This window comes from Pyxicephalus adspersus, chromosome 2, assembly GCF_032062135.1.
Source record: "Pyxicephalus adspersus chromosome 2, UCB_Pads_2.0, whole genome shotgun sequence".
Classification (NCBI taxonomy): domain Eukaryota; kingdom Metazoa; phylum Chordata; class Amphibia; order Anura; family Pyxicephalidae; genus Pyxicephalus; species Pyxicephalus adspersus.
The window spans coordinates 98,104,616-98,130,243 of NC_092859.1; the positions used below are offsets into that span (position 1 = coordinate 98,104,616).

The following is a 25,628-nucleotide window of genomic DNA, read 5'->3' on the forward strand; positions in this document are numbered from 1 at the left end:
TACAAGCAAAATATTCTTTTATTAATAAGTGGTACAAACGTCAGTAAGAGAGTCATATTCATGCTTTTGCACAAACAAAAAGTAACACCTCATCGGAAATATGTAGTTGACAAAATGGATATTGTAGACATGAAGAGAGTAAAGATAAAGAATTATTGGTATAAGATGAGAAGCTCAGCTATGAGAAAGGAATCTACTCATTCTTGTAATGACACAAAAAAAGCAATCAAGGGGTGATATATCACTTTGTGTAAATATACTGTATACATTATCCATATAGTGATCTTGGTGCACTTCTAAAGATAATGTGGCATTCTTTGTGCCTAGAGGGAAGTAAAATATCTGCATAGAGAAAGTCTTCTGTATGTAATTCAAAATCTGCAGAATATAACTGGCTATCTATATTTATAAGTAGGAATACCATATAATGTTGGCCCAGAGAATATCCAATTGCCTCAGGGAATCAGAAAGGTGCAAATAGACCAGGTTTTATAAGGGTTATTTTGCTTTCCTCTGAATCATCTTGTATAAGGAGGACTTATTCATTGGTTAAACTCTGTAGACTTTTTAAACCCAACAAACTATGCAAATGAATAAATTTAAGACATTTAAATAAAACAATAACTATTGATGCTTTTGAAGGGCAAAGCAATGCATCTTTAGCTAAATAATTAAACACAAAGCTTTAGATAAAAAAAAATAGTACTACTTTAAATCGACAATGTGCTTCCTATCCAGTCCAATTTATTATACCATGTCAATGTGAAAAATCAGAAAAAAAATTACAAAGGTGAGGAACTATACAGTTCATAAAATTACTTAAAATGTATTATTTTTGTTAACACATCTGAGTTGATTTTGTTCATTACGCCCCAAAACTAGCAATAGGGTCTTTGGAAGCTAATAATTTAAAATCTAAAATACACATTATATGCAGTTATATAACAAAGCTCATCTCGTTTAGAACTTAAAATTGCTTACTATTTTCATAGCTAATAAAACACAGACAACATATTTCAATATCATACATTTTTTTAGGTGGAAACAATCATATTTAATCCAAAATTCAAGTAATGCACAGGATCTTCCCATCAAGCATTAAAAGATTCCTTCATATTATAGCTTTGAAAAAATATTTTTTTTAGGAAAATCTAGTGCACAGTTTATCAATGCAAGAGGACGTTCACAGTAGTTTTCCCTCATGCAAATGTATAGGTTAGTATTTACATAGAACATTCTTTTTTTGTTCATTTGCTGGATATAGATATATACATTTTTTTCTTTTTTTAGTCCATGATCTAAAATCAATAAACTTATTGACACCTTTTCATTTTCTAGAAAAAGAAGATAAAATTTAATAGGTGGAGCCAAAAATATGGAGACAATAAAACAATGACCATTTGTGTTATTTTCTATGTTGTTTTCCTGGCCAGCTTAAAGTTTCTAAAACAAACTATAAAAATAATTGTGAATAAAATATATTCCTTTCATATTAAAACAATCTCTCATTTTAGCTTGCAGCTATTTTAGATCTGGTATTTCGGCCTTTGATTTTTATTTCCATAGGTGAATTATTGGAGTTTGCTTTATGATTCTTTTTATGCTGGTCTAAATCCTTCTTTTTTGCAAATGCTTTGCCACATGTATTACACTTAAGAAGCGAAAAGTTTTTGGTTAACTTAACTTCAATGCCAACATCGTTTCCCTCAGATTTTTTGGTGGATAAGGATGCTCCATCCTGCTTTAAACCAGTTTTCTTCACTTTATGTTTTTGAGGTCCCCGCTTAGAAACCTTCTCAAGAATTGATTCAATTGGCTTTTTTACGGCTCTGCTCTCTAAACTTGCAGTTATTTTAATGAGTGCTCGCTGAGATTTTTTATGCACCACTGTTATGTGACGTATGACATCACGTTTCCGTCGAGTTTCATAAGAACAAAGAGGACATCTGTAAAACTTAACAAAAATACAGTTTCCATCTGTGTGCAACTCTATGTGTTTTGAAAGATTCTGCTTAGAAGTAAATTGCCGTTTGCAAAGTTTACAGTAAAGTTGCTTGAAGTCAAAACCAGCTGACAGTTTAGTCTTTTTGTACTTCTTTTTTTCATCACTTGGTGAACTGCTAGATTTAGGAGAATCAGCTTCAGGCTTTGCTTTACTCTTTAGTGCAGCTGTACTCTTCTTTTCTTGGGCATGGTTTGGACCTTTGGATTCACTCTTAGGTGAGCTTTTTACCGTATTTGACGAAGAGTTTATTGCATTGGTGTCTTCTGTTTTAATTTTACTTTCCAAAGTATTAATATGATTCTGCCCTTTATCGGACTTTAAACTGGTTCCAGGGGATGCTGTTTTATGTACTATCTTTACATGTTTCTTCAGCAGGAACTGAGAGGTGTACCGTCTGTTACAAAATGGGCAAGTACAAGTAGAGAGATTAACTTCAGACTTTGCTGAAATTTTTTGTGTGCGGGAAACAGTCTTGGGTAATTTTTTAGGCATTACAGTCTCAGGAGTCACATTTTTAACAGGTTTAGTATTGATTTCCTGAGTGGTATAGTCTCTTCTCATCCCTCTGTGAACTTCATCAATGTGTCTCCTTGTATTTGCTTTAGTAGCAAATGATTTGTGGCATATGTGACAACTTTTGCTTCCTGCTGTATAGATCAAGTTAATATGACCTTTTGTAGACGATAAGGGTGTATGTCGCTGGATCTCAATGAATTTCTTTATATCCTCTAATTTTTTCTTATGCACCTTTTTAATATGCCTACGTACACTGCGTCTACAGTTAAAATCCTTCTTGCAAAGTCGACAAATAAAAGGATTGCTGTTAGTAGCTCTTTTAACAGTCTTTTCAGCATTGTTTAATGCTTCAGAATTTTCTGCACTTGGAAAATTGGAAGCTATATCCTTTTTAACACTCCCACTTGAAGCTGGTACTGAAGTTTCATTTTCTGCAGTTAAGGCAGATGAAGGAGTTGAAGTGGTGTCTTCCAACTGAGTATCAGTTGAGTCAGATGTAATCTTTACATTGAGGTTTACTTCACTAATCGGCTTAATGGTCTGGAAAACTGCATTCTGGTTTGTTTGGATAGGTTCTAACTGTACAACATACTCTGGTTGGTTAGTTCTTGGATATACTGTGTCCAGTAAGTCTTTTGCAGCTTGGCTTTGTTTATTTTCATTGGGTGGATCTAGAAAATTAAATATAAAAAAATCATGACTATATTTTAAAACATTCTCTACACAAAAATTGTTTAACACTTGCAAGAGCAAGATACTTCATATCTCTGTGAACAGAAGGGAATCCTAAAGTTTCCTTAACGCGTACCTAAACTCAGAATTTTTACTTTACAAAAAAAGGTAGACAACCCTTTTATCAATTTTTTTTTTTTTTTTTGACAATAGTAATCAAAGCAACACTAAAGATGTTCTGTACACCAAACAGAATGGCTTCTTCTTTAAATCCAAAACATGTGCATAAGGGTCTGCTGAGTCCCAGTTAGGAAGATTTCACTGCATTTTCTATTTTGGCAACCACGTAAAGTGCAGGTATTCCTCCAACAGAAACACGGACAGCCTCTGGCTGAAATTGTGCTTTAAATTTTGTTAACTATACTACTTTTAGTTTTGTGAAAGATTTGTGGAAGGTGTCATTACAGGAGGTAGATCCAATCATTTAGCATTTTGTTTGAAGGCTTTAGTGCAATTGTTTGTCATGCATCCAAATAACAGAACTATGCAAGTCTCTGCAATGAGACTGGCCAAAATCCTTGACCTGTATAAAATTTGATGAAATAGGGTGTTTATTTTTTTTCTCCCAACAAAAGTAAAGTTTTTCTTTAAAAAATCAAAGTTTTTGGCTGAATATCCTCTTTATAGGGCAAAGGAACATTAGCGAGAATAGCAGAGGGTTCTATTTCTCCTTTTGACTATCTAAACTGGCTTTTTGTTTTAGGGTCCCAAGTGTTCGGCAATTGCAAATTTAATTATACTAGTAAATACAATGCATATATACTTTGGTGTACTACTAAGCTTCTGGACAACCTGGCTCCTAAAGGACACTACTGGTAATGAGGCATTTATTTTTAAAACAGAGCATCACGTGGTTTTAGAATTTCATAACTCTTATCAAAAGCATGCCATCACACCACAAGTTTTTTTTACTGGCTGGTGCAGTAGGTGCTAGATTAAAGTATGGACAATCACTAGTAATAAGTTAGGTATGTGAGACAGTGGTTATGTACTGTATACAATTTTGTATACTCTCTATGATCATTTTTTTTATATTCAGCTCTTTCTCGACATTTATCAGCTATTATTATTATTATTATTATTAATAATATATTATTATTTATATTGTTTATGGGCATTAAGTTACAGATAGGTGGTATATTCCTCATATTTTGCACATACAGTTGTATTTAGAATAATAGCAGCATGTTTTAAAAAAGTGAAAAAATCCTAAAACCCTTATAATACTTTTTATTTCCGTACATGCAAATACATTGGGAACACTGCACATTCTATTTTAAATCAATATCTTAAGAAAAATGTATCAAAATTCAGTTATTCTTTTACAGAAAATGAAGAAAGGGTTATATTAAGATGCTTAAAAAAAATAACATCTGCATTCCTCTTTACAAACTCACAAACACTTTACAAAATGTGCAAATGTACAAAAATGTTTCAAGATTTTGCTTTCCTTTGAATCACAACTAATATTTAGTTGTTTAACCACTGGTTCAGAAAACTGCTGAATATCTGTGTTGTATTGAGTTGACATACTTCTGGCACCGAGGCCAGGATGATTGGACTAAATTTCATATTGCGGTTTTAACACAGAAACAGCATTTTTATCACCCCCAAGTTTTCTAATGGATTAAGGTCCCAGGATTGGGCTGGCCACTCTATAACTTCAATAATGTTGGTCTGGAACCAAGACACTGCTTGTTTACTAGTGTGTGTGGGTTTGTTGCAGTGTTGAAACAAAGGAGCATTTCCTCTTTGGCATAGGGAAACATAACCTTATCACTTTTTGATGTTTGACCCATGATCCCTGGTATGCGATAAATAGGCCCAAGTCATTGTATAAGTAACATCCCCATATCATGATGCTTGTGTACTGTGGCTTGAATTCAGGGTTTGCTTTATTTTTAGGGTCTAGAAAGTTTGTGAAACGACCCGCAATTCTGCTTTCATCAAGACGTTTTGAATAGGAATTTAATACGCAGTGTTCCCAAGTGCATCCCAATGCGTGTATGGCAAAAAAAGCTATGAAAAAAAAAGTTGACATGTACATCATAAGCTGTACGTTGAATGGTAACTTATACAATGGTACACAGAAAGCAAAAAATAACCTGAGTTTTAGCCTGTCCCCACTGAATGTTCCATATACACAATTAATAAAGAGGGGACTGCTCCTTGACAAGGAATCTTAAATTAATACTTTAACCACTTCTTATTTTCAAGGTCAGTGCTTTTAGCCCATTGTCCTAAATTTTATTTCCAATGAACTTCTTAAACCATTGAACCTAACCTCAATAAGTTGTGCATTTAGATTTCTCTGCATGAGTAAGTTTACTGTGTGGATAACAAAGTGATTGTGTCAACAGAGAGGGAATTAACTAACCTTTTATTCTTCCCTTCATATAAGCTTCCTTGTTGCTTTATGCTATTCCACAACTAATGAGAGAATACCCTGCACTTACAAAGTGGAGCATGTGAACCGCTTCCCTGTGACGGTGTAACAGCATAACTAGCATCATTAGGTCCAAAACCTTTCAACAATACTTGTGGTGCATATTGTCCAGAAAAACAATAAGCCCTGCCATCTTGATGACAGAGTAAGCCATGAAGATGCAAGGAGCTTGCAAGGTGAGGTGAGTAAATGGGCTTCAGGGTTTTTTTCAGAGAGACTTGTGAGAGGGCAGTGATGCCCTGTATGACAAGCTGAATGTAAAAATATACAGTACTGTTAAAGCGGACCTAAACCCTTATACATATACCAAGAAGGTTCTTTGGTGCAGAAGGGACAAGCTACCTTCTACAATAAAATATCACAACCTGTCTGGTCGCCAACAGCCCAAGGTTTTATTTTTTTTCAAAAGACTGCAATCTGACAGTTAAGTATGGCCTGTCCCCTCTACACTAATGAAACTTCCTGGTATAATGGATTGGGCCCACTTTAACAGTACTGTATATTAATACCATCAACTTGACATACAGGGCATCAGTGCCCTCTCATGAGTCTCTGAAAAACTCTGAAGCCCCTATACTCACCTCACCTTGCAAGCTCCCTGCATTTTCATGGCTCAATCTGCCATCAAGATGGTGGGGTTTATTGTTATTCTGGACAATATGCACCACAAGCTATGTTGAGAGGTTTTGGACTAATAATGTTAGTTATACTTTAACACGGGAAATGGTTCACATTCTCCACAATGTTTGTACATTTTTTATTATTCTCTGCAATAAAGAACCTGCCTGATTGCCCTTTTTTTTCCTTTAAGAACTATAGATCCACTTTAAGCAACAGTGAAGTGTGGGGTACACAGAGAAAAGGCAAGTTGCATGGTATTCTATTAGGGAAAATGGGTAGTGAGTTCTGCACACCAAGTGCCAGTTTTTCCATACAGAATGGTCATTTTGCTCTTAACAGAACACAGTGAAATTGGCATGCAGGTAGGAGGAAATTTCAGAACCAAACCTAACTTGTTGCGCAACCAGCAGCAGGGGGTTTAGGGACACTAGCTGGCAGGGATATGATCAGGGGTGGGGAGCAGCACTAGATACTGGGGTTGGCTTTGCAACATTTACAAAAAAGGCTGCTGGGTGCAATAAATTAAAGCATTCTGCGCAATAAAATGTCGTCCATGGTAACTGTGGTGCCCTAGGCACATAGCTTGGGAAGCCAAGTGAAAAATTAAGTCATGCAAAGTATTGATCTCCTTTGTGTTAATAATACCATAAAGTGAGCAGAGTTTTCTGGAGTTCAGACTTTCTGATATTATGAATACTATGGAACATCTCACTATGGTCATTGAAACTGGAATGCAGATCACATTAGTGGAATATTGGATTCTGAGTTTTTTTTTTAAAGACCTTGCTCTTGGTACTGATGGTTGAACAGATTCCACCAATCCATTTTTTTCTCCAGCATGTTTTATTTCCTGTGTGTGCAGGAGATCTACAACTTCCGAAAATGTTCATCCTATGAATTTCCATTATCCAAAAACCAAAAGTAGTTGCTTAAAAAGCTCACCTTCATCCACAAAATGTTGCGAAATACAGTAAAACTGCTTATGAGTGATCAGATTAGGTAGTCCTCTAAAGAGACTGCGACATGACTTGCATTCAAATATAGTATCCACCTCTTTCAACAACATCAGCCTAAGTTGTTTAGTGCCTGAAGAGAGAATAATAAAATGGTTTAGAACAAAGTACACTTTGTGTGAAAATGTCCATACTATGAATGAGTCAGTTCGTGGTAATGAATGTCACTAAAACTTGTATACAGCCATTTCGCTGAAAGAGAACAATTGATCTAAATAGGTTAGCTTCAGCAGTAAAAGGTTCTGTTTAGTTTGCATTTCTGTTGATAGCCTATGTATGACACAACTAGATCATGCTTTATTCCATAGAATTTAAAGAATTGTCAAGAAATGCAATTTAAAAGATGCATCTTGCCTTCCAGACATATATACAGTTCCTTTACAGTGAACAAACATAGCTCCTACTACAGCGCAACTCAAATCATGTTTTAAAGAAGCACGTTAAGGTGATGGTGGAGATAACTTGTGTGTTAGATATACACTTGTGTATGCAGCCTAGTTTGCTCTCACTATATAGGTAAATATCTAGCCCATCATATCAACACTAAACATGCGGATGCATCAATGAAGATACATACATATGTGTTCTGAGCATTGATTGATAGCCCTTACATTTAATTGGCTACTACTAGCTGTATTGCATCTTGTTCTTATGATATGTTTAGGACCGATAAAAGTTCAAAAATTAGTATTGTGTAAGTGAACAAGCAATCCAACACTGGTACAAGTAGACATTTTAATTACTCACAAGAAGCTATTAGAATTGGGAGTTAAAACTTGGGTCAACAATAAAGCAAACACCATTAAGTAAACTCTAGTAACCTATGCCCCCAAATATCAGCAGGAAATTCATGGAAAAGTCTGGGACACAGTTACACTTAAAAAAGCTTGAGTCAATTATTAGTAAAAAAAAATAAAGAAGAAATGTGTTACAATTAGTAATGATGCCATCATTGGTTTGCTCTAATAAATAATATGTTACACCTGGGGTTAACTAAAGATAGAACACAGAACAGAAATACCTATGGGCATGTCAAACCTTGATTTAGCCCAATCTGGAAACGGGCTAGATCAATGCGGAAATTGTCTTTGCCCAGTGTGAAAGTAGTGGTCCACCTGAAGATGTCGGCCATGCCCCATGTAAATCAGAGATAAAGCTCTACAATAGATAAACCATCGGACTTCCACAAAAAGACCACATTGAGACAGGGAGCACAGGTCCTATTCTGTAGCTGTCAGCAGGGGACAGTTTTTCTACTGTGTGGTTGCTTTCCAAAGAATACAAAACCATAGCATTTTGTACACCTTTTGGTTTGAAGCAACTAGAATGAATTTCATCAAGTTAAACTGGAAGTTCAGTTGAGCTTTAAATCATCACTTATACAGCCAGATTCTCTCGACAGTCACATAACTAGTAAAATGAAGATTACCTCAGGCCATCAAGGGAAACAAACTGTTCACTGCAAAATCAAGTTTACAAAAATGCAATGCTCATCCCTATTCAACAGTTAAGCAGGGAAAAAATGGGAGGGGAAAAATATAAAAAAAAAAAAGAAAAAATATAAATCCTTATAATGACTAATCAGGAAATCAATATATTAAAAAAAAAAAGAAGTCAAAACTTAACAAACCTCAAAGAGAATACATTGCGGATTGTAAAGAACAGTGTAATGCATTCAATGCTGTATAAAAATTACTCTAGACAAACAAAAAAATTAAATCCTACTAACAAGTCCAAGCTATAAAAAGTTCTAGTTTGGACTACCAATTAGAGTTTTATTTAATTAGTTGGAGGTTCAACTAATCATTAACATCCACATGAAGTGTCAGTTAGTTTGTGCAGATCCTGGCCCCCAAGCACTGGAGTTGGACAGCCCTGGCCTTATAGACAAAAATAATGTGCTTTTTAAATTATACTACAATATTTTTATATATTGTTATGGATTAGATTATATACTTTATTTTCCCGAGGCCAACAGCAAAAATACAAGCAATACACGAAACACAAATTAAAATGTTTTCTTTGTTGACCTTAATGTCTAGGAAATATTTTTCAAAAATTTGCCAGAAAAGGAACATTAAAAAAGAATACCTATTTTTACCAGTAAAACACATGCAGCCAGTTAACTCAAAGTTACATACCTGATCTAAAACATTCAATAATTTGAAGTATGCCTGACTTGGCAGTCTGTACAGGTTTTTGTAACAATGGGGGATCTCCAGGCTCCACTGCAGACTCTGCAAGAAAATGTGTTTGTAAAACGTAAGCAACTTTTTAAAGCACAACACACATCAACTGTAAAGCACAATGAAAACCAAGCATGGGAAATTAAGCAGTAGATAACATGAGAACAGCATTTACAATTTAAATAGGTACAGTTTACCAAAATATTCAGAAATATAGTTCCGCTGATTCACTTTATTTTTATGTAGTTTAAGCTCCCTTTTAACCACCTGGGCGTTACACTGAGGTCTAGATTTCTGTTCCAAAAGCGTTACAGTTTTTCATGAAATTTTTTTTTTAAAATTGTAGACCTGTAACTTACAGAAATATGTCCGAATAGGCGTCTAGTAGATATCATGAATATAAAAAAATGTTTGAAACACACAATCATGTAAAAAAAAAAATAATTACTTTTAATAAAATTAAATAAAAGACACAAAAAATCAGCTTAAACAAGAATACATAAATAAATGAAAAATACTGAAAATGCGATAATTCGGTATACTGTATAATAATATATTTTTCTAAAACACCTCCCTAGTGTCCGTCACATACCTATAGACAAAATACACATAAATATATTTTCTATTATTTTGTATTGGATTGGATACAGGATTTTGTATTCAATCCAATACAAAATGAGAACAAAATTCAAACTCTCATTTTGTATTGGATTGAAAACAAACTCCTGTATCCAATCCAATACAAAATGAGAGTTTGAATTTACCAATTACATACTTTGTATTTATTTTGAATTATTTTGTTATTGGATTGGATACAGGAGTTTGTATTCAATCCAATACAAAATGTGTTTGAATGAGTTTCAGTTTAAATTTCCCGCACACGCGCCGGCGTCATCGGACAGCTTCTTCTTCCCGGAGAGGACACCCGACGCTGGAACACGACGATGGATGATCGCAGCGGGACCAGGTAAGTGATCGATAGACCCGAACTATTCTCACTGTATTTTCATACAGTGAGAAAAGTTCGGGTTTATCGATAATTGTAACTTTTTGAAGCCCGTACCAAGGTCGGGCGTATCGCTCAGGTGGTTAAGACACTACAATGCAAAACAAGCACAACATAACTATCCAAACTCTGGCCACTGCAGCTTATATATATATATATATATATATGTACCCCAAAAAAAGGACATACGTTGTCTTGGTCTTTCTACAGAAAGGCCCATTTACTAAATAGTGAACAGGCTGGTCCACCACCACCAGTATTGAATGATGGTGATAACCATATTCTGATCACCAATTTGATAGTAGAGAACATAGACTGCAATGGAGATCAGCGGAGTTTGTTCCAATCTCCCTTTTTACCATTTTTGAACTTATCAACAGTGAAGTGTGATGAGTAGCCTCAACTTAAGTATATGCCTAAAAGTAAGGCTGAAAAAGGAAAAGATCAAAACGCTCATATGCACTCTTTACACTACCTCTTAAAGCGGAACTAAAGTTCCACTTTTAAACATTTTCGACCAGGCAGGGCATTATTGCAGAAAGATGCATGTCTCTTCTGCAATTGCACTCTTAGCTGCCCAATCGCTCCAGGGAACTGTAAAAAATAAGTGGAGCTGTGCACGCCATGATGCCCAGCAATACCAGCTTCCCCTGGCCACATGGAAGTTACGTCACCCCGCCCTGGCCAATCAAGATGTGCTCCATGCCCAAAGTTCCTAGCAGTTGGGAGAACCCAAGGATGTTGGTAGTTTGAGCATTTTCTAAAATTGTAACAAATGAAGGTTGGATTTAACAGTTAGCAAAAAAAAAAAATTTTTTAAAAATGCCAGTTTAATGGGCAGCAGTAAGGAAAAGTATAGATTTTCAAGTAGACCTGTGTTAGTGAGCCAGAGGCACAGATTTAGAAGATTGCCTTCTACTTCTAAATCCCACCATTCCTATGCATTCCATCCCATGCAGTTCCACTCGGTGTGCGTGTGGTTCTATGGCAATTAGAATACAAAACACTGCTAGACTAGCCTGCCTTTTGTTTGCTGTATTCCTCAGCGGAACATAGAGCGGGAAGTTAAACCTGAACTAGAAACATTTAAGGGACAGCTGGATCCCTGGATCTATTTAGATCAGGGGTGTCAAACTCTGGACCGCGGGCGAAATCTGGGCCGCAGCATCCTTTTTTTTTTTTAGCCCCCAAAGCATCACTCACGTCTATAGACCAGCGGCCTCTCTGCCTATGTGTATGCATTGGACTGTTTTATAGAAGCGGGGAATTGTAGTAGTGGTGCTATTTCAGTTTCAAGTTTGGCCCGTGACTTTGTCTTAGTTTGCTTTTTTTTTAGCCCACTGTGTATCTTTTTCTCAAATAAAAATCAATTGGCATTGCTGAATAGTTGATTAGACTGTATTGCAAGTTCATTCATCAAGTAACATTACATAAGGTTGCTTTGTAAGCCTAAAACATGAACTCTGCACACTATTTTAATGCATTCAATAGGATAGTCTTACAGGGAGAAACTAGTTTTCTTTTACTAGATGATTATTCAGATAAAAAAAGCCAGAAACTGAAAACAGGAAACCACTTGTATGCTCTGACACATCAGCAATGATTTTCTGTTCAGGCAGGTGTGAAAAAACAAAAACATAGCTCTAAACCAGGGGTGCCAACACTTTTTTGGCTTGCAAGTTACTTTTAAAATGACCATGTCAAAATGATCTACCAACAATTAAAATGGTAAACATTAATATATATATATATATATATATATATATATATATATATATATACACGTATACACACATATATATATATATACATACATATAAACACACACACACACACACACACACACACACACATTCACTTACAGGTCCCCTTTCTACTCCACTAATTTGCAGTAAAGGAGAAGCATAATACTCATATGTCACTCTACTCTACAACGAACAGGGCAATATACAGAAACAGAAATGTGTCACTGTGTTCTCTGCTTAACAGCATGCTTACTGTTATAAACATTAGATGACTGGCTCATTGTACTGCTTGCACTCCAACCAGGTTAAATTCCGATACTTACACTGCTTGCTACAGTCATTGTCATCAATTGAAGCCATTGAAATCAAAGGAAGCGTTTACCTGCGTTTTCCAGCTTTAACCCAGCGGTTTAATTTTTTAAACGTGGCAAGTAACATTTAGGATAAAGCTCATAAACGTGCTTCAAGAAAACGTCCTAGTGTGCATTAACCCATTGTAATGGGGATTTCAAACAAGGGCTTTAAAAGCCTCAGGTTAATTGCTGGGAAAAATGTCCGTGTAGACTAAACCTTTGGTAAACTAAACCTCCAAAGAACCTAAAAAAAACAATCCTACAGCTAAACCACAAAGTGAAATGTATCAACTACAAAAAGGTCATCTTCCAGACTACAACTATCACAACTGTCTTGTGGTGATTTCACGTACAAAGAAATCTATTGCAATAAAAACTTGGAAGCAACTGGTTGCTGAAAAGACTAGTTGCCTGGGTCTCTTTGCTTCAAAATGTGCAATATTTATCCAAGGATTAGTTAAAATTTGGAAGGTGGGAAATGCTCTTAAGTAGATAAACACAAATACAGCAATTTGCTATGCAAGCTACAGCTTTCCTTATGATCGGGCCAGCATGTTCAGTGTATACTCATTTTGGCTTGTTTATAATGTTAATACAATGCAATGTTTCACTAGACATTTCATCTACTCAAGGAACCTTAAGTAAGAATTTTCTTAAAAATACATTACTTTTATAATCGTGTCCTTTTTGCTCCTTATTAGTTCTTAATGCGAGTACTGTGTCTTTAGTGTTTCTTTTTTATATATGTGATTCAGATGATAAACTACTCCACTTTAAATAAAAATCCAAACCTAAAAATCCATTAGTCAGCTGGCAGACAACTCTATACCTTGCTGCGTTCTAAGCCAATATCACAAAACTCTCCTCCTTGGCTGCCATGTAAAGTAACTTAACTTGTCTATGCAACATATTCTGCTAGTGGGCAAGCCGAACACAGACCTTGGCTTTCACAGTCAATAAAACTGCTGTCTAAAAAGTCATTGTTCTAACTGCTACTCGTTCTCAATCCGCAAGTGTATCCCTTGCTGCAAAAATTACTGCAGTAACTGAAATACCATTACAAGAGATATATGTCTGACTGCTTGAATTACATTAGTTGTTGTTTGGCTTTCTTTTGTTTTTTGTTTGTTTTTAAGCTTCTACATGATAAGGATGTCATGATGTACCATGTTGTATGAGACAAATTCAATTGGTAATTGGTTGCACTTTATATATACGGTTTCTATTACTACCCAAAACCACAACTGAAGAGACAGGTTCAGCTTCAAAGCTAAAAAGTTTATTCTGCTTACATTTTGCGTTCCCCCTCATAAACATGCTAATAAAATTATTCAATAGACAGTGCATACCTATTTTAGAAATTTTTACCAATTTTCAAATGTGGGAATATGACTATTTACAGTGAAATCAAAATAGATAATACATAACAGTTTCTGTACATAAAACACTGTGCAAAAAAACTGAAGGTAAGGAATTCTATTTCAGGTAACACCTGATAAGTACAGGGAAACAGCTCATAAAATATCTGCTCAGAACATCAATTGAAATGACTGCAGTTCTTTAAACTCTTCCTTCCGTGCTCCTCTGGGGGCAGGTTTTTTAAGTTTAGAGACTGGAACAAAAAATGAAACGATAATTGTTTTATTGATAACGCATACGTATAATTCAGTTAATGCACTAAAATTACAAAAGTGCTTTAAAGTTTGTAACCATTTTTTTAATAGTTACATTTTTTAATAGTTACATATAACCTAAAATGTAATGCTTTCTGGATCTCGGTAAGTGCAGTCACCAGACATACCATATGTTAAAGAATGCTCTTTTTGTTTCCTCAACAGCTTAGGCTAATTGCTGTATTGCAGACAGTTAGGATGGATCAGAAGACTCCCTAATGGTATTACATGATAGGTTACAATATGTTTGTGTTTTTAAGCATGGAGAGAGCAATTATTTTTGATCACAACAAATTTGTTGAAATGTAGCCCCAAATCAGGCTGCAGATTTTCATCCATGTACAATGTTCCTTCAGTACAGTAGGTAGTATCTTATTAAGCAAATAGCTTTTTGTAAACCCCCTGCCATTTTTCTACATTGAGTCTTTGAGTTTTCCTGGATAGGAGAGTCTTGTAGCTTTATATCTGCCTTTGAGGAATGTATTTTTGGTCTAACTTTTGCATGAAGACTTCTGATATTACTTCTCCAGACTGTACAATTTTGAAAGAGAAGTAAGCCACCCTTTGTCTTTTAAACAAAGTTTGTATTATTAAAAAAAATGTTTTTTTCTTAGGTTTATTTGAACATTTTTTTTTAAAGGGGGCCTTTGAAATGTAATTTAAAAAGCTACCGTATTTTTCGGACCATAAGACGCACTTTTTTTCCCCCAGAAGTGGGGGAAAAAAGTCCCTGCGTCTTATGGTCCGAAAAATACGGTACATGTTCTTGCAGGTCTGCCAGTTATGATGATCTGATGGCCATCCTAAATCTCTCTTTAAAGGGTCTAATTGAAACTGTCAGCACTTTTTTCCATATAAATCAGATATCATGTATGGGTTGCCACAGCTGATGCTTTGCTTGTTGCCATGAAGTCTTTTCTGCCTTGCCTGGGGACATAAGCTGGTGCATACTCAGTACAAGCAACTAAAAGCAATACTGCTAGTATCACAAATAGGTAGGCCCAAGTTACATGTAAGCACAGTCCCTCTCATAAATCACAGCAGAACCCAAACACCAGAATGCAGATGGGGAGGGGTTACTGAAGAAATATTTTGCTGGAAGAGAATATGTTGGAAATGTACATTTTCAGCCACTTCTGGGCAGAATTCTCCAAACTGCAGACAAGTAAACCAGGATCACACATTTTTTTTGTTAGGTCTGAGCTGATTTTGCCACAATGCATAAGAGCTATTGAAAATTATGTGGCTCGCATGATGGAATTTCAATCATGGTAAACTGCATGCTAACAAAATCATACATGAATAAGATTGTTAAACATGCTTTCAGATACATATGAGGTCAGTATAAGATACTTTCAAATTCCTCAGTGCTTCTGACCTCCTTTTTTTTTCTTCTAAGATGCATAAGGAAAACAAATTCTAATACAAAAAGGCAAGCAATAAGAGTTTTCCCTTCACCAGAATCAACCCCACACACAAGAAGCTCACGCTCCCTTTCTCTTATGCTATGCTCTTAGCCACATGAGTTAGATATCTTGGCTCGGAATGAGGTGCTGGTTCAACACTACCACAGGTTTGTAGTGAATTCTGCGTCTTGGAGTTTCATAGACACAATAAAATAAGGCAAGGATTAGCCAGTAACTATAATGCACTGCCTGGCCTTTTGAATTCATGTAAGCTGGCTTAAAAGGGTCAAAAATGAGCCTTTAGATAAGTCAACCCCCATACTATAAATAGGTCACTTTCTATACTGACAATACGATTTAGCTGTGTGAGGAAAGTTACATAAAGAAATCAATGTAAGGGGTAGACTTTGGTTTCCAAGTACTAAAAAAGAGTTACAGCTACCTGCACGGTCAAGACAAGACATGTGGCCAAAAAAAAAAAAAAAAAACATTTGCAGCAATTTGCCCCATTTTGCATCTATTCCAGCCGCCAGAAGACTAAGTCTATATACAATTAAGGATATGCAACACCTCTGCCAATGGACCACATGACTCTCTGAGGCAACCCAGGCCAGGAAACGTCCACTAGATTATATGGGAGAGGTTGTAGCACAAAGAATTTAAACAAGGTAGGGCTCAGAATGCTAGGCTTGGGGTGGTTATAGAGTAGCAGAGCAGCTGGTGCTGAAATGTTTATGTCTGTCTCAGAATATACATCCTATGGTCTGTTTCAAGATAAAACCTGTTACATGAATGCCTTTTACCACAGTCTAACCAAGCTATTTACATAATGATCAGCCACTGAAAAACAGTGGACAAAAACCGGACGTATAACTTCAGAACAATTAAAAATTTAGGTATAGAAAATGGTTTGAATTTAAATTGCATTTTCACTAGGGCTCAACTGTTGTTTTTGGGATAACTACTAGGGAAGGTGTGTGTGGTTGGGGGGGGGGGGCTTAATTACAGTCTCCCACCTTCTATTGATTCTACAAGGAAACAAAAAGTTTTACTGTAGTGCACAATGCAAAAGGTTCTACCAGTTCACAAGAGATATGGGTCATAACATAACCTAAAAAAACCCAGCCAAGGAAATCATTTTTCAGTTGTTCTGTATACTGACAGAAGAACCATCAGTCGATGTTAGCTTTTCATGTGGTTGGAGAAAGTAAAATGCTTAAGGAATTAGTTCAAAATTGAATAAAAAACACATCAATATTAACAATATCAAGCTGAATGTTTGCCTGCTTGGGCGGAGGATCATTTCATAATTCAGAAGTTCTTTTTAATGATTTTCTTTTCTGTATAAACAATAAAAAAATGTGTCTATATGTTTTCAAGGTACCTTGATTGCAGCAGCCATGTTGATGGTCAGTCTGGCAATACTTGTCTCTCACTACCTTTTTTTGAGGAGATAATCTTGTTTCTTCTGTGTCCATTGCATGCTTGCTTTGCTGTAAAGTTAAAACATTTCATTAAAAAATAATATTTTTTCTAGTTCTTCCAACACAGCACAGTGCACAATATACATGCGTTTTCACGTTCCATGCAAGGATGCAGTTAAAACAAAGATAAATGTGTGGAATACCTTTCTGAGCAAATAGTGCATCTTCCGAGAAGTAATGTTATTTTTTTCCATGGTTTAATTTAAGGCAAAGGCAGAATTATTAAACCTGCAGCGACAGACTGTAAGAGAAAAGTATATTATATGCAGTAACTAAGAAATATGATGCAATGAAACAATTGCAAATATATGCTTCATTGCAACTTGCAAATTGTTACCAGAGAAGACTAATTGTTTAAATTTAAAAAAAAAATTAAAAACACAATTTAGTTCAAATGCGTGTTCCTTCAAATCCCAAAATGTGCCTAAAAAAGTGGAAAGTACACCTGTGACAATCATTTAAGCCCCACTACAAAGCAAGAATACTTTACTCAAAGTCCCCACAAGAATCTTCTGTTCAAAATCTATCTTCTCCAAAGGAGCTGAGAATGTACGTTATAGACAGACATATAAAGGCTAAAATGTGGCAATGTGTCAAGTTATGTTACTGTTACGAAGGATGGACTGTTGTAATTCAAAATAAAACATGTACTTGGAAATCCTAACTATGTAAGCCAAGGAGAACGTGGGCAGTATTTCTACTGCATTTTTGGCAAACATCTTTTTGCCATCAGTGTTCTCCCTAGGGATTTTTGTGGCCTCCCCAGCTTCTGAACATTCCCATTTATGCTATAGTTCTGTCCAGCCTTTCCATGAGGTAAAGGATCACTGCATGGTGGAGACCAGATTCAAAGAATATATTTAAATAAAAAAGAAAAAAAAAATTCCTCCTAAAGTCACAGCAATGATAGATGATCTGGATGACATTTGTGTTCATATAGAATCATCATATGATCATGGTATTTTTCAAGCAATAGTTATTTTGATTATATTTCTCTGTAAATATATAGTAGTTCGCAAACTCCTTAAACATTGCATTGGGGAAAAAATTACAAAACAATCCATTAGTTCTAATTTTCACAATGCATTCCCAATAAAAACCCAAGGAAATAAAAATATATGCATCTAAATTTGCTACCAAATAAAACCCCAATTTAAAGAATGAGTAAAAGAATAGACATTGCCAAAACAAAATCCACTATCATATTGCAGTGTTCACCTCCTGCCCTCCTTTTAGTCACAACAGCCAATCACTGGACTGCAACATATTTAGAATTGGACTTAGCATCTACTATAAACTGATATTACTTAAATATAACTAAAAGGAAAAATACAGAATGGCAGTCCCTATAAATGCTGAACCAAAGTAAAAGTGGAATCATCATGAAATATCAAACATCAAACAATATTTGTGATCAATACTATGATCCATAGTACAAAACAATGGCCCATGTCAATGCATGCATGCATGCAAAACGTAAGTGCCACAAATCTGATCAAAACGATGACCACAGTAAATAGTACGTAAGTAATAGTAGTAGTATTAGTAATAGTAGTAAGGTGTAGGTGTACCTAATGAAGTGGCCAGTGACAAACACAGATATATATGTATGTGTGTTTGTGTGTAGATAGATAGATGGTAATCTTAAAACTGTGGTTGCCTGTAATAGAAGGCAGTAAATACCTCACTTTCCTAGTGTATGCACCACCATAAACTTTTTATTTCAGCACTGTTTAAGGAGAATCAGAAACAAAGACAACTATTGAAGGATAGAAAAATAGTATTCCCAAATAACAACTTAACAATAAAAGTTAAAACACAAGAAAATACATAGCTGACGTTATGTGTAAAATGTTTGGCTACCTAATTGGGATTGCAGTGTCTCAGAAAGGGTGGGCCCAGGCTCAACCTTTTAGGGCCTGTTCACAACTCCGTGTGAATGTCCATTCTGCTGAGTGTGCCTATCAATTTTCAATGGGCCAAAAAAAAAAATGCATACACTTTTTTCCCCCCCACTTATTCTCTTTAATAGTCTAAACCTATTTATTGCACTAAAAGGCACATACATTTTGTTTTTGCTGTGCTATAAACAATTGATGACAAAACTCTGCTTACTAGTCAGTTTTTTTGTTTTTTTTGTTTTGCTTCTATTTTTTAGGTATCTAATTTGTTTTCCCCTAATTTAAATTACTTTGGTTTGTTAAGAGTTTTTCTTGCTCAGTAGTAGTAATAATAAAAGTAGTACTGGTAGTAGCAGTATATATTTTCATTGAATAAAAAAAAAAACTTTTTAAATATTAAACCACCACAGATTGCCTAATTTAGCATATGGTACACACAATATTTATGTTGTGTGAGATTTCTTGAAAACAGTTGGATGTAGTGTAGAGAAATGCAGGGAGATCTAGAATTATTAAAAGCCTAATTAAAAGTTATAACACACAGGGTCACATATAAAGATTTAGGAGGTTTATTTAGAAAGCAGTTCTCAAATGGGGAATAATGGCCACCTTGACTTGTTTAACACACTGTTTTAACACTGGTAATACCAGTTAGTTCTGTCTGTTAAAGTTACACTGGGGAAAAAAATATTGGACATGTTTTTATCAGTAAATATATTTCTAATGGGGCTGTTGGTAACAACGCAAGTAATCCATGCATACAAAAGAAATCCAAACAAATCCATAAACTATGTGTAATAAAATGGAATGGCACAGAAATTCAGTTGGTTGACTGACTGGGGCATTCAAGAGCTTTATTTTCTTTCTCTGAAACCAACTGAGAGTACTAATTGGCTGTGTGTTTGGAATCATTGTCTTGCTGAAAAGTTCACCATCATTTCATCTTCAGCATCCTGGTAGATGGAAGCAGATTCTAATTAAAATGTTCTAGTCAATGTTCAATCCAAAAGTTTTTGGGAGGAAATTATAGGCAGGTGGCAACCCCTGGTATTGTGACCCAACTATTCAGTAACCCTCCAAAAACAGCTGGGGGTTACTGAAAAGTACAGGGTGGTGCGCCCAGCTAAAAGGGACAGGGGAGACACAGCTGCTTCATTTCTCCATTTATTTTCCCTTCAATTATATGAAGACTGCCAGTACCAATATTATTTATCAAACAGGATTTATATAGCGCCAACGTTCTACGCAGCGCTGTACATTAAATAGGGGTTGCAAATGACAGACGAATATAGACAGTGACACAGGAGGAGGAGAGGACTGTGCCCCGAATATGCTATAAAACAGCCCAACAGTTAAATTTTGGTATCATCTGACCAGACTATATTCTCCCAGTATTTCACTGGTCCAGATGTTGTGCTTCAACATGCTTTTTCTTCAGCAGGGAAGTCTTGCTCAGTGAGCGTGCATGTAGGCTATGGTGAGTGAGTGCAATACGATGTTCTTTCCACTTCCGCATTATGGCCCAAATGGTGCTCAATGGGACATTCAGAAACTTAGAAATACGTCTGTAAATCTATCTGTATGTTTTACAACAATAAGTCTTGAGAGAGATCTTTGCTTTTACCCATCTTGAGATGCTTCTTGTGCGATCCCTTGTTGATGGGAAACCTTTTTAGAGGCCGTCAATTAGGGCTAAACCAGACAATATTAATTTATAGACACATATGTTTTGATTTCTTTGTATGCATGGGATACTTGGGTTGTTACTGACATCTGGTGTAAATTTCATGTTAACAGACCTATTAGAAATATATTTACAGAGAAAAATGTTGATGTGTTGAATACTTATTTCCCCCGCCATGGAGTGCATATTGCAAAGTGGATGCCTTGGCCTCTCTTGTAACAGGCAGCTTAGCATGCAATACCAACATAGTCGGCTGTTGGGATTGAACGAACTCCCATACGCATAAAGGGAAATTAACTCAATCCAGACTGTTGAGTCAATATGTCTGAAGATCCCAAATGGACCCTGGAATGGACCAGGTGAAGATGCCAGCCAATCACTAAAAAGTGAGAAACGAGTTTCATTCATTTGTGAACAGGTTATTTTACCGCAGAAAAGACATAGCCCCATTCAGCGATAAAAAAAACTTGTGTGCTCAGAATTTCTTGAAATTTTAGTTTGGGTTTAACAGTCATAGTTAGAACCAATTTGTATTGATAATTCATTCAACGAAAGTGCCCATTTTTTTATTCTGTGAAGATGTACTTCAAACATAACTTGAAATGTATGATGTGGATGAAGGCAAATGGACTGAGAAGTGCACCACATACATAAGTGTTTATCCTGTGTAAACGATGCCCTATGATGTGCTTTAATTTTTCCACATTATCCGCTATAATTGCAGCCTGGGACAAAGCCACAGGTGACAAATATACACCTATGTTCCCTATATCAGCAGACAGGAGGCGAGTATTATGAAGGTAACATTAGGATAACTAATAAAAACATTTTTGAATAGCATTAGAAAAGTCTATTAATACACCCTAACATGCTGAAATATAAGCACAAAAGTGTTTCTATTTCTTTAGAGCAGTGTACTGCCATGAGTTACTATACATTACTGCACATACATCACACTGCCACAAAACAAATGGGTCCTTGAGTCTGGCTTCACACCTTGGCACTTTGAGTTGTTCATGCATTTTTTACATTTCAGGAAATCTGTTAGAAAAATAGGAACTACAATTGCTGCTTTGTCATTAAAGCTGCAAATTTATGAACACTTATGTTGACCCTGGTATAGCTACCCAATGCAGGGCTACTTTTTGAGACTTCATAGACTGAATTCTTGTTCAATGACAGTGGCTTGCTTGAAATTAAACGTCAGGGTACCAGCTAACAAAGTGCAACAAAAACCACAACCAGATTTGAGTTGAAAAGCCATACATATTGCTTTTTAATTTTTTTATTTCATTTTAGGGACGATATTGGGCAAAAAAACCCAAACTGTTAAAACTTACATTGCCACTCAAAATGTTATTTTTTTACATTATTTGTACTGGTGACTGCTGTCATACAACATGAAAGCAAAGCCAAATCTTAAATTTTAAAGTTGACTACAGAACAAGAGGTGAGGGAAAAATACACCTGTCCTGAACACAGTGCAACAGATGCATATTACTTTGCACTGCTAAAAATAAATGGGCTGTCTTAATGCAATAAAGATTGACGCACTTGATATTGCACGTCTGTGCATGCAAAGCAACAGTGTGTAAGACCCCCAAAGGGGGGAATTTCCTTCACTTTGGGATATTTTATTTAACTTGCCCTTGCTCCTCTGGAACAGGATGTATCAATTCCAATTTTAATACAGACAGCAAAAAAAAAAAAAAAATTTGAATGCATACACTAATCATGCTGGCAACATGGGCACCATGCTTCTTTCACTTCATCTGAATGTTCCAGGTATTGAATAGTTTCAACAATGCCCTTGCTATAATGGACTGTAGGTTATAAAAGTTATGCAAAAGTGAAAATACTTATTGCAGGGGTCTGCAATTCCCTCCAGCTTCATAACAAAGCCAAAACTTATATAAAGAATGTAGGTTCAAAAGGCCATCACTGGTCTGTCATTGTACAGATCCTAAATTTGGATCCTCTGACAGTAAAGATAGGTTGACCCATGCAGCAGCCTGTGCAAAATGTCAAATGCCATAGCTGGGTGGACCGATTTTGTGTTTTATTTATATTTTTATTTCGATTCCTCCTCTATAAAAGCTCTATGCCCTCTTCCACTACACTCCAGTACCAATTCCCCCTCTATCACCCTCTGTCCTTTTAACTCTTCCTCCATCATAAGACCATGCCTACTGCTCCTCCTCCTCTATGTATGCCCTTCCTTCATGACCCCTCCATGCCCATCCCTCCTTCATCACCTATCCACTTCTATATGTATTCCCCATCAATATCTATTCCTTCTCCACACCTTCATGCCCATTCCTCCTCAATATCTATACCTACATGCCAGTGCCACCTCCATGCCCAATCCTCTATGTCTATTCTATTATAACTTCATGCCTTTTCTTCCCCCCTCCATGCCCATTTCACCTGCTCTAAATCTCCACCTACATGCCTATTACTCTTCAATAACACTTTCATGTCTACTCCACCTCCAAGTTTATTTCACTTTCCTGCCTATTCCTACTTTTATGGCTACTCCACTTCCAACACACCTCTATTTCTATCACAACTCCAGTGTTCTCCCCAGCCCTTTTTAGCTGGCGCTCCACCAGGCGCTTTTCAGTAACCACCCAGCTGTTTTTGGGTGGTTACTGAAGTTTGGTCACAATACTGGGACTGGCACCCACCTACAATTTCTTCCCACCCACCTTAAACACATAAACTCCATGTGTATTACACCTTCATGCCTTCTCCTCTTCTGTCACACTTCCACGTTCTTTCTTCATGCCCATTCCATTTCCTTATCTATTTCTCCTCTTCCAACACACCTTCACACCCCCTCCTGCAAGTATATTCCTCCTTCATGTTCATTACTCTTCCATGCCTAGTCCTCCTCTATAAGCTCCCCATGCCACCTATCCCATATCTATTCCACATACATTGCTCCTCTTCCATCACACTTCCCTTCCTGTTTTTTTTCTATCACACCTTCATGTCTATCTAAACCAGGGGTGTCAAATTCTGGACCGAAATGTCCTTTTTTTTGGCTCCCAAAAAAATTCAGTAAATTAATTATATCTGGTGCGCCGCTACTATGGATCGCAGCGAGTGATGCCGCTACTACAATTCCAGGCATGACTTGCGTCTATAGACCAGCGGCCTATGAGTGGCCCCACATTGGACTGTTCTATAGACGCAAGTAATGCCGGGTAGTATCAGCGTCTATGGAACAGTCTTTATTGAATTCCAAAATCACTTTGAAAGCGTAGTAAGTATAAACTAACATTTTCTAAATTCTAAAACTGCTTAATCTCTCTTTAGTCACCTCACTAAGTATAACATGTATGGCTATTTATATACGCTTAAACGCAACAGGCACAAACAGCAGGAAATCCTGACTTGTGCCATGATGCACTGGGCTGCATAATAACTTTTTACAGACATTGAAATAAAATTTAAAGAAATTCTTAGGCTTCTTTCTCTATTATAAGCTTGTTCCAGATTGAATATTAAGCGAAACCTCTGTTTCCATATGAAAATGTTTTATGTTTAATGAGAAGGAAAATCATCGTCAATATTTTCCATAAATTTCAAGTTTGGCCCACGACTTGGTCTAAGTTTTTAATTTTGTCCTTTTATTTGAGTTTGACACCCCTGATTTAAACTCCTTATTCCCACTCTTCCAACACACTCCATGCATACTCCCCTTCCCACCATGTCTATTGCACCTCTCCATACCTCCTCCTGCATGCATACTCTAATCACACCTCCATAGCCATCCGTGCTATACCCAGGTGTAGCTGTCTGCCATGTACACACAATGGGTGGAAGCAGCAGAGGGCAGCTCATGCACACAGCCCGGATCATGCGCTCCCAGCTGCCCATTGCGCACTCGGCTCCAGGCGGCCCCAGTAGCTCCCAGGCAGCCCGCACAGCTCCAGCCGGTGCCCGGTGTACGGCACAAACCAGCCTGGCACCCAGCACGGGGCGCTGCACCAGGGGCCCCTCTCCGCGTCCTGCTCGCCAGTCCCTGACAAGTGGCACAGGGGACCCCAAATGGTGCCATACCAGGCGGATGTGGAGCTCCTCTCAGAGCCCCGGAAGAAGCCAGGGTGAGGCGGGCGCTGTGCCCCCGATGGCCCCCATACCGGAGAGAACTCGGGGGGTACAGGGGGTGAGTGCGGGGGGGGCATGTCACCCAGGAAAGGCCAGACAGAGCGAGCGCGCTGGGGCGCACCAGGCAAGGAAGCGGCGCACGGAGCACACGGCACATTCCTCCTGTCACACACCGGGAGATGATTACCTCAGGCTCGGAACACGAGCTCCGGAACATGGCTCACACCACAGTGCCACCGACACAGCCACCCAACGACGCGCTCTCACCGTGCGCAACGCCCCGCCAGCCAGCCGGCCCGACTATTCAGCCCAGGGCAGCCAGGGGAGGAGGAGACAGCGCGTCATCAAGCGGCGCCCGAACAGGGGACAGCCGGCGGGGGCTTTAGGACTTCGGCTTACAAAGATAAAAATATCCACGATGGCGTGTGCGCAGAATGTCCCGAGTCCAGGGGGCAGCGGCGGCGGGGGAGGACAATCTGCCAGCTCCGCGCCCTGCACAACGTCACCCCCTATAATGGGCGCGCAGTGTGTCAGTCCAGCCGGGGCTCAGATACCTGATGGCAGGCACGTGCACGCCTCAGAGCCTGGGGGGACGTGTGGTCACATGACTACTGGAGGTCCGGCAGGTGAAGGGTGTGCACCTGTTGTCACTGCACTCACCTGTCACTGACACCTGCAGGGTGGAGTTCTGTTACTATAATCAGTACAAAACATGTCATCCAAGTCTGCAGAATAGATAGG

The 25,628-nt window shown here is 37.3% G+C and overlaps 1 protein-coding gene across 2 annotated transcripts; it reads right to left on the reverse strand.

The window, feature by feature from the left end:
• On the reverse strand, positions 1 to 25,327 carry ZNF800 (zinc finger protein 800). 2 transcript variants are annotated; one of them, XM_072401593.1, is made up of 6 exons: positions 25,075 to 25,327; positions 17,330 to 17,427; positions 17,087 to 17,195; positions 9,475 to 9,570; positions 7,263 to 7,406; positions 1 to 3,192 (listed from the first exon to the last, which is right to left on the reverse strand). In XM_072401593.1, exons 2-6 carry the CDS (start codon positions 17,378 to 17,380, stop codon positions 1,511 to 1,513), a joined length of 2,082 nt encoding a protein of 693 aa, XP_072257694.1. In that variant the 5' UTR covers positions 17,381 to 17,427; positions 25,075 to 25,327; the 3' UTR covers positions 1 to 1,510. The 2 variants fall into 2 exon arrangements, with proteins under 2 accessions (XP_072257694.1, XP_072257695.1); XM_072401594.1 differs by lacking the exon at positions 17,330 to 17,427 and having other exon boundaries at positions 25,075 to 25,325.
• Between the last annotated feature and the right edge of the window lie 301 nt (positions 25,328 to 25,628).

Bases quoted from the DNA above. Each gene is read 5' to 3' on its own strand.
- ZNF800 (XM_072401593.1), bottom strand. From the start codon at position 17,380: ATGGAAAAAAATAACATTACTTCTCGGAAGATGCACTATTTGCTCAGA. The intron at 17,196-17,329 runs GTATTCCACACA...TTAACTTTACAG, and splicing joins TGCACTATTTGCTCAGAAAG to CAAAGCAAGCATGCAATGGA. The intron at 7,407-9,474 runs GTATGTAACTTT...TTCTCTCTTCAG, and splicing joins TATTGAATGTTTTAGATCAG to GCACTAAACAACTTAGGCTG.